The following is a 10,161-nucleotide window of genomic DNA, read 5'->3' as shown; positions in this document are numbered from 1 at the left end:
ATGATTTCGGTGAGGCAGTATTTGTAGGAGAACTGACCTGTGCCACCAAGTGTTAAAAAAAAAAAAAATTCTGACTGTATCTCATCTTAAGTCTGAAGATCACAAGGTGGTTGGTAAATACCTCTTAAGTAACTGTTTCAACCAGTAAAATGGTAACGGTTTATGGAAATGTGAAAGTGAATGGGGCTGTGTACAGAAAGGTGTGGTCCTCAAGTACAAAATTTTTAGTCGTTTAACTGTCATTGAATGGGAGCTTTATTCATTTCCTCCCACTACCCAGCATTCAAAATTAGTGAAGATTTGAAGAAAGAAGGAACTTGTGGTCAAAAAAGGCACCTTTTTTTTCTTTTGACTACGTTGCTGTGATTATTTCTAGTTACAAATGGGCTTTGTAAGTAACAGGTTGTTCTTGCCAGCCTGTGTTCTTCAGAGACTTAGTAAGAGAGTTGGATTGATACCGTGCTTCTAATGAAAAGTTAAAAGGAAATTTAAAAGCGTAATCTTCGCAGTTCTGCAGAAGATGCCAGTTTCAGTGTTTACAAGGAGTTTGTGCCTTTATTTAGGATTTTGTATTTTTTATTCAGTATTTACTGAAAAGCCTTGCTGGCTTTCTGACTCCTGTGCGCTCTTCTCTATGGAAACCCTAGTCACCTTTATGTAAGATAACAGCAAATAATCTGTTTGTGAGTGCTCCATATGCTCGTCAGCCTTTTCTAACTCTGAAACTTAGGGGATGGAACAGTGAGTTTTCTGGGGAGTGGGGGAGAGTTGTCAAGAATGAGTTGGAAAACAGATCAGGATGGTAAGGAAGGAATTGCACACATTGAGCGACCTACATAATCACTCCTGTGTCCTCTGCATTGTGTAAGCAAACATTGCTGCTCTTTCTGCACTTAGCAGTCCTACATTTGTGCCGGTGTGCCAGCACCGTGCACCAAATGAAGAGTTTTCTGTTGATGGTTGTGTCACAGAATGGAAAGTCCTGTGGTTATTGTACAGGCCCTCTGTAGCAGGGGTTGACAATCGTATTTTCTCAATTCCGTATTTCCACAGAAGTACTGTAATGCAGAGTCCTCCAACTGTTTGTAGCATAGACTCTATTTTTGCACCATATTAACAAAGTGCTTTAAATTCCATATGTATATGCTACCTGTTAATTTGCTAAGTGTTCTCTCTGGGGTGTGCAGCCCCATCTGTTAAAACTCTGACACGTTCCCACGTGTGAGAAGCAAAGCTTGACAGAGGAAGGCAGTTAATGTTAATCTTTCATAGTTGCATTTAAATTTCTGTCATTATTTCTAATGTTAATAACATGCAAATTTATCTCAAATTCAATTTAAAATTTAAAGTAGACATTTTAAAGAATTGTATTAATGTTAAAGAGTGTTAACTTTGTAATAAGACATCTGAATCATGGGAATACCAACACAAAAACCTGAGCTCTTAGCTGAACTTCTAGCATGTAATTGTTGCGTTGTTACAAATACACAAGGTACCTGCAGAAAGCATTCTGTACAGCAGACATATCACTTTCTTAAAGTAAGGAATGTTATAGTAACATCTGAAAAAGCTCAGAGTTAGAATATTTTATTACAGCCCCACAACTGTACAAGATGTTACTATCCCACCTTTCAGTTAATATCACTAGAAGAGTTAAAAGCCTCGTTCTCACTGGGGTTCTCTCTGTGCTGCCTTTGTCACTGGATGGATCAATATGTTGGCTGTTGAAAACTCCATTTAAAGTGGAATATTTCGTAAGAGTGCAGTCAGTCTTCATTGGGGTATTGGTGAGATTATTTTGTTGGCAGTTGATATGCAGAATCTTTCATAGTTTATAATAAACTTTGGGACATCCTGGAGTTAGAACTCTACTGCAGTAATTTCGTCAAATAACTGTTTTTGTTATTGAAATGCTTAATCTATCTCAACTGGGTTACATGCTGTTTGTAGCTCCTGCTATAGTTGATGCGTCCTCTTGGATAGAAGAAACACAACAAAATAGGCTGGCAGAGCAATCTGTGACCTCAGTACAACTTCCAGAAAAGAGAGAAATGAGGTGGGGTAGGAGAAATAGAAGTACAGCAGTGACACAGGTTTCAGAAAATGCTGGGCTGAGTTCCATGAGTCTGCTTAAATGTTATTTGGTAAAGAAAAAAGAAAAAGTGTGGAAGGAAATTGAAAGATCGGTACTTTACTAAGCAGAATTTCTGATTTTTTTTTTTTTTATTTTTTCTTGCAGCACAACACTAAATTTGTAATGAAATGGAGCCTGGTTCAAGCTCTTTTCGAGTGGAATTTCCCGATTTTTCTAGCACCATTTTGCAGAAGTTAAACCAGCAGCGCCAGCAAGGACAATTATGTGATGTGTCCATTGTAGTTCAGGGCCATCTGTTCAGAGCCCATAAAGCTGTTCTTGCAGCTAGTTCCCCCTACTTCTGTGATCAGGTTCTCCTGAAAAACAGCAGGCGAATAGTCCTGCCTGATGTGATGAATCCCAGAGTATTTGAAAACATTCTTCTGTCTACCTACACAGGTCGGCTGGTAATGCCTGCTCCAGAAATTGTTAGCTATCTGACAGCAGCAAGTTTCCTTCAGATGTGGCACGTGGTGGATAAATGCACTGAAGTGCTGGAGGGGAACCCAACGGTTCTGTGTCAGAAGATGAACCACGGCAGCGACCATCAGTCCCCGAGCAGCAGTAGTTACAACGGCCTTGTTGAAACCTTTGAACTGGGCTCTGGAGGACAGGCGGAATTCCACAAAGTGCAAGAACTGAGGGATGGTGAAAATGAAGAAGAGAGCTCTAAAGATGAGCTGCCGTGCCAACTGACAGAGCATGAGTACCTTCCCAGTAATTCCTCAACAGAACACGACCGACTTAGCACGGGAATGACAAGCCAGGATGGTGAAGAAGGAACTAGCGACAGTGCCGAGTACCAGTATACCAGACCCATGTACAGCAAACCCAGCATCATGTCTCATAAGCGGTGGATCCATGTGAAACCGGAAAGATTTGAACAAGACTGTGAAGGTGTTGATAATCCTTACGATGAACACCAGGTTTCTGAATCCGTGAATGCCGTTCAGGCAGATCATTCAATCCAGTCTTCAGGTGTTGAAGACTTCCATATAGGTGACAAAAAGATGGAAGCAGAATTTGATGAACAGGCAGACGAAAGTAATTATGATGAACAAGTTGACTTCTATGGTTCTTCTATGGAAGAATTTTCTGGTGAAAGGGCAGATGGAAATTTAAGTGCTCACAGACAGGATCTGATGATAGCAGCAGGCTATGGCGAAGGCATTGATATGGCTATGGGGATTAAGGAAGAAACGTCCCTGACTGGATTCTCACATGCTGATAAGCTGTATCCTTGTCAGTGTGGTAAAAGCTTTACTCACAAAAGTCAGAGAGATCGGCATATGAGTATGCACCTTGGTCTTCGACCTTATGGCTGTGGTGTCTGTGGTAAGAAATTTAAAATGAAACACCATCTTGTAGGCCATATGAAAATTCATACAGGCATAAAACCATACGAGTGTAACATCTGTGGGAAGAGGTTTATGTGGCGGGACAGTTTTCATCGGCATGTGACCTCTTGTACCAAGTCATATCAGGCTTCTAAAGCTGAGCAGAGTACTACTGAGATGAACTAAGACATTAGTGCTTACATTTGCTTAGTAGAGTAAGCAAGATTAATTATGCAAATAATGTCTGGTACTTGCTATTGTAGATTCTCAAAAAAACCAAGTTTTAATGATTAGGCCGGGATAAGCAGACCAAACTTTTTTTTATTTTATTTTATTTTCCACAGTATTATTCCAGGTGTTCAGTGTGTGAAGTGCAAATGGTTAATCTTGAAAGGTGCTTGCAAAATAAGGTCTGTAAGGTCTTTGTGACATTGGTTGCAATCACAGCAGTATTTAAAAGCCCTCTTGTTTTTGCAAGTCTTCTAAATTCACATAAAACCCAGCTCTAAATTGACCTAAATCCTGCAAATACTTACATGAAGCAGGAATTATTTAAGTAGCCCTACTTAATGAAAAAGAGAACTAGGATGATCAAACCAGGTTATATGATTCACGTTTTAATGAAAAAAGATAGAATTCCACCTCAAACTGGAGACTGCCAATGTACTTAGCATGCATCATGAGATAGTCTGCATCACTAAATAGCCTTTGCTCTGTTGCTTAATGAAAGGCAGTGTTAACGATGGGCTAGCTTTCCTTTATCTGTCTTCCATGTTTTTATCCATCTTCAGTGAAACATGTCTAATTTCGTGCTGATTTCTATTTAGAGTCTGTAAAGCACTTAAATATAGTTGAGCACTATATAAACTTTAATCTGTATTAAGTATAATTTGTCTTTGCTCCTCTAGGGTCTAATGCTGTAATGACTCTTGGCTTGACTTGATTTTGATTGCTACATCATGAGAGCTTCTAGAAGTGTGTATAATAAGTATGTCTTGTCAAAAAAAAGAAGTAAGATGTAACATTTGGAACTTACCCAAAATAATCAAACATTTAAACTGTAGTTTTCTGTTCAGATTTTTGTGGTTTACTACAGTAGCAAGTACCAAATTCTGTTTATTCAAAATTGACTTTTTATTGGTACAAAAACTTCTTTGAGACCTTATATATAGTTTTCGAAACCTGTTTTAGGAAAATAATTTAGGTATTGATGGGTATTTATACTTGTAAATCTTTACTCTTTGAATAGTAAGAACTATAGTACGATTCTTGGTACTGAACTACTGTGACTGGTTCCATGCGATCACAAGCAGACAGAGTTGTTTACATGAAACTGCTCATGGAAAAAGGTGGAAAGTGTGGAGTTTGGATCAATTAATGGTACTGCAGAACATGGTACCATGCTCATGTCCAAAGTCTGGATTTTTGCTGGGAAAGCGGCACCTCTGTTTCGTTAGGATGAGGATTGACAAGCTGGGCTCTCGTTCTTGGAGACAGATGGAGGAGTGTTCGTAGTTCTGAGAGATGCTGCCAGCTCTGCAGGTAGAGTGAATGCACCAATTGTAAAGGTGGCAACAGGATTTTGGGGTTGAAAGCTTAATGCAGTCCTATGCAAAAGCAATTAACCCTTCTTTGTAGTTTACTCAAACATAGTCTGATAAGGAAAGAGCCTTTAGAGCATCCACAGACTGCCATAGAAAGAGCTGATGTCCAAGTACAGTGCTGGTAACGTGGAAAAGAGTTAAGCAGCACTGGAGGCCCAAGCCTGTCTGGCCCCAATTCATTATTAGATATCGCAGTATACAGGGTAACATACTTAACTAGTGACCCTGTATGGTGAAGCAAAAAACCACACAAAGATAATGGCTATTGAGATGCTCTTTTGAACTCCCAGTTACAAATTGTCTTAAGATACAACCCTACTGTATCCTGGACATGAGTGTCAGGTACAAGCTGGGAGCTTACTACTCAGTGGGCTGTAATAACTGTAACTTCTTTTCTGGCATTCTACTTACAAACTTTAATTTTTTAAGGGGCTTTTAATTCTTAATCTTCGAATGCTTCAGCTATTTTTCGTATGGAATTTTGTTAAAACAGATATTCCCAAATATGAGGAACCCATTGCTGGCAATGGGCGTGAATGGTCAGCACCACAGAGTTCCTGTTCTTAGCACTTAATTGAGCTCTGCGATATACCATGGTGGCCATATATAACCCTTGTAATCAGGGTAACTAAACAGGGATTTGCTCATTAACACTGTAACCTGCTTAATGTATAGAAGCACTTTGTATTTGAAAACAAAAACAGACCATAAAACTTTATAAGTATGTTTTTTAAACTTAGAAATTATATTCCCGTTATGGTTTGTTTCCACACTGCTAACACTGTCTTTTTTAATATATATATAAAAAGTAATAACGCTTGCCTGTTTACATGAGTGTAGAGGAAAGGGTTCTTGCGCTCAGCGGCCCTATTTTTCCATTCTCCAAGGCCTTACTCCATATAGGGTGTCATTTCTGCAGGTACCATCATCACAGTTGAGGGAGGGTGTTCTCATGCTCATTTCAGGAGTGATCTTGTATATCACATTAGTTCTCAACCCCTTCCAAATTGTCACTTCAGTGTTGCATAGAAAGGTTAAGGGTGCCTCTTCTCATTTAACCATAAAAAAAGGCTGGTCAGAAAACACCAGGCTGAAAACCATGGTCAGGCAAAAAATTATTTCTGTTCAACCCAGACCATCCTACAGAGCTGCCAGCAAAACCGTTTCTTTTACCAGCTTGGAATGACTTTTATATGGGACATTTCAAAGTTAAACATTGCTCCTATTTGCAGTTAGATTACTTTGAAATAAAGCTTTAAAATAAAATGTACTGCGAGAGACACTTTAAAGGTTTTATAACAGGTCCAGTAGACATATTATAGAACCATGTCCTTTTTAATGACTAAGCATGAATAGTAACTTTTTAATATTTGCCTATTACTGTTTTACCCCATATTATGACATTGTCTTGAAAGTCCAGCAAATGTTGCTCCACTGATTTTGTAGCACTTGGCTCTCTGTTAATTTACACAAAGCAATTGATTGCAGGAATTACTGGTATGATTGTTATGAGATCTAGTTGAGAGGATCGATGATTTGAGGGAAGTTTGAGATTCATGCCTGAAATCCTTACTTTTGCTTATCACAGGCAAAACAGCTGACTTGTGGTGTTTTTCCCGAATTTAATTTATTGCCCTTTGACAAACTCCTAATGACTGATTCTGCCATTGGGGGGAAAAGATAACAAAAAATTATTTAAACGCTTAAGGAAACATCTTTTCTGCCCCTTTCTCAGGCTCAGCTTAAGTCTCACACCTCTCCTCCCTGCCTTTGTCATCTGTTTCCCTTGTTTTCACCGGCGCTGCACTCAGTCCGTGCCAGTTCTTTTCGCAAGGTGCCAGATCACACGGGAGGTTGGGCTCTCGCACGCACACTGCCTTGTCCGACACTCCTCATTTCTCAGTGGGTGTCCTGCGCCGCTCTGGGCGGGACGTTGTCGCCGTTCACGGGGACACTGGGCTGTTCCCGATGGGGTCTCCTCTGGGCTGCGGTGACCTCGGCGGTGTCCCTGCTCCAGCACGGCCTGCCTGCGGGCCAGCGTCCCCTCAGGAGGGAGTCTCCTCGGGCTTGGAGCGTGTCCTTGTGTGGGGGTGTCTTGGTCTGTGTCCTCAGCGTCCTCAGCATCCTCACCATGTGTTTTCCCAAGAGCAGCTCTGCAGTTTCTCCGGATGTTTCCTCTCCTGATGTCTCCCCGCTAGCAGCTCCACTCTTGGTTAAACACGTGTAAGCAGCGGCCCTGTGCGCCCCTCCGGGTGATGTTTTGGCACGCAGTGCATTGTTTACATCTGTTTCAGTGCTAGAGCCTGTTTTGACCAGCACAGGGCAGTTCACAACCTCCTGGCACGCGTCACCCTTGCAGCCCCTGTTGCTGGAACCCTGCAGTTTATGGCGAATGCATTGTACGTAGGAAACTAAGAGATGCAGACGCAGCTTCTTTCCAGCTCTTAACCTTTGCTGATGGAGTGGTCTTGTTCAAGATACAGGAAATTATTTCTTGTTTGTAGGGAGAAGGAAAGTGATCCATATATATATATAAAAAATATGAATGCATATGTATATGCTAAATTTCATGAATCTTCCCTTAAGTGTCATCACCTTTTGTGATATGGCTTAGAAATATTTGTGCATTTTTATATTGCTCACTCTTGGCTGTAGTGAAGTGAATGTCTTCTGAAAACCAGAATCATTGTACACACAGGAGCCTTTCAGAATTTCCTGCTACTGTGAAGCCATTCGTTGTGCTATCAGTGGTAAGAATGCTTAATGATACTACATCTAAGGTCCTTTTAATTCCATTTTGTAACTAAGATATTAATTATCATGGAATCTGTGCAACTGCCGTTCTGAAAAATTCAGCTCTTCAGCAGGGTTTGGTGTGTATCTGACCCTTCTGAGTGAGGGAGGAGGTTCCTATTTCACACACCACTGTTGCATTATCTTTGGTGGTTTTTTTTTTTTTTAACATTACCTTGTTTGGTTTATGGGTGAGCAGGTAAGACTCTAGAAGGTACGGTCAGTACAGTTTTTGGTCTTGGCCTTTTTTCATTTAAGGTGTTCTGGGGTTGAGAAACTTTGTCCCCTACCAAAAGTAAGGGGGATGATCAAAGGCTGATGTATTGGGTTTGTCATTGGAAAAACAATACTTGGTGTCCCTGTATTATTGAGCCTAAAAGAATGGAGGTACATCGGGTCTTGTAATTTCAACACTTCTGTGTGGTGCCCAAAAGGACACTGTCTCTGAATTGTGAGAGCCTACAGCAGTATATTGAGTGTTTTGCTTTAACAGAATTAGAACCTTTCTCAAAACAACAAAAGAAAGTTGGGTTTTTTTGTCATTTAAATGCTTCATTGGGTAGCTAGGCTTCTGTAGCTATAAGCTGTAAACTGTCCGTGCCCTAGGGGAAGATGCTGGAAAACAAAATGGTATATTTTTAATGTGATTAAACTGTAAGTTCCAATTTTTGCTTGAAGCCTGTGTCTTGTCAATTGCTGCTCCTTTTTTTATTATTCATGGGATTCCATATTTCTTCCAGAAATGTAACTGTTTATGCAAGTCGAGTGAATTTTCCTTAATGAGCTCTAAGTTTTTATTCTAAACAAGTCATTTATAATAGTAAATTTGCGTATCTTGGTATTTTGTGAGGTGTTATGCCTGTATTGCAGAGGTTGGATAGTTTTGTCTATAAATATTGCTGTCCTAATTGTACAGCATGGTTTTAATTTAATGTTACTGTTCAATATTTTCTTCTTATAGAAGAGTCCCATGCCCCTTTTTTGTATAACATGTTTTAATAAATGTTATCTGTCAACTTTGTAAATGTTTTCTTAAGCTTGAATGAAAGGAATGCATGTCTACCACTAGTATTGGATATTTCACTTTTGCCAAAAGATAAGTGCTCAAACAAAAGTACCAATCCAAAAGCTGTTGATATATAACTTTATTAAATATATAAAGAAAAAGTGTATCTAGTAACGTGTCTTCTTGAAATACTGAGAACATGCCAGCCCAGCCTAAGAAAACACTGAACTAAAACCTGATTTTGTTACGCAGTAAGTTGATGAGTTTGTGGAATTGGGCCCCTTTCTTTGGTGCTTAGGTAATTTGTTCCCATGTTAGCCCAAATTTGTCAAACAGATTTTATAAGAACTATTTTTTGCAGGATGCTGATCTCTAAAAGTTACAATACAGAATGTACAGGCTGATAGGAGAATTCCAGAACGCTCACTTCATAGCAGCAGCACCTGTGTGTCCAAAAGCCTGCAGGTACATTTGAAGTAAGTACACATAATGTGTAGGTTTTTTTTCTTGTCTAAGTATCAAAGAAATTTCATCTTGTGAAAAAGTATTCAAGATTAAGTTTCCATTGTCTTCCTGTGAGGATTCCTCCTCTCCCTAAGTTTAGGTACTCTTCTGAACAATTCCCTTTGTCCCGTCTCCATCTGTTCAGTCCTCAGGGAAGTGTCGCAGCTGACGCTGTTACCCAGCCGCTTAATGCCTGCTATCTGAACAAAAGATGAGCTTATGCTCGTTTAAAGCATGTTCAGATAATTCCTGGAGCAATAAACGTGTGAGTACCACATTCCTCCGTCTTCAGCAGCTTTACATGGAATATGGTACAAGCGGGTTAATTTCCCATGGCTGTTGGTTAAACGCCCAAAGTATTCTGTCTGTTCGGAATTAGTAATCTGATTTTCTTTTCTGTGAGTGAACAAACACCCTCCGTGTGCCTGTTATTTACCTTCGTTGTTTCTGCCCTGCTCAGGCTGCTCCCCCAGGCTGGTTACTGATCTGAAGCCACTCTTCGTGTGGACAGACCTCCAGAGCGTGGGGACATCGGCAGTCCCTGCTGGCACCGGTCCCTCCGGCTTTTATCGGGGGTCCGTGACCTGTCTGGTGAAGCAGGGAACAGCCAGCCACAGCCACACGCGGGATGTGCTCAAAAAACACGGGCGGGCGCGCTGCAGCCAGGGCTGTGAGCTGGGGACAGGGTCACCCCGGGGCTCCGGTGGCGTTTTGTGACAATCCCCGCGGCCCCCAGTCCCCCGCCACGGTGCGGCCCTGTCCCGGGGGCTCTGCGCACGGGGA

General features: G+C 40.8%; 1 protein-coding gene across 1 annotated transcript; it reads left to right on the top strand.

Annotated features, from left to right (window-relative positions):
- The first annotated feature begins 2,262 nt into the window (after positions 1-2,262).
- ZBTB43 (zinc finger and BTB domain containing 43) lies at positions 2,263-3,706 on the top strand. Its single transcript, XM_010084271.1, has one exon. It carries the CDS (start codon positions 2,263-2,265, stop codon positions 3,655-3,657), a length of 1,395 nt encoding a protein of 464 aa, XP_010082573.1. The 3' UTR covers positions 3,658-3,706.
- Positions 3,707-10,161: the final 6,455 nt, after the last annotated feature.

This window comes from Pterocles gutturalis, unplaced genomic scaffold (genome assembly GCF_000699245.1).
Source record: "Pterocles gutturalis isolate BGI_N339 unplaced genomic scaffold, ASM69924v1 scaffold38615, whole genome shotgun sequence".
NCBI lineage: Eukaryota > Metazoa > Chordata > Aves > Pterocliformes > Pteroclidae > Pterocles > Pterocles gutturalis.
This window is presented reverse-complemented; position numbering and strand designations above follow the sequence as displayed.

Bases quoted from the DNA above. Each gene is read 5' to 3' on its own strand.
- ZBTB43 (XM_010084271.1), top strand. From the start codon at position 2,263: ATGGAGCCTGGTTCAAGCTCTTTTCGAGTGGAATTTCCCGATTTTTCT.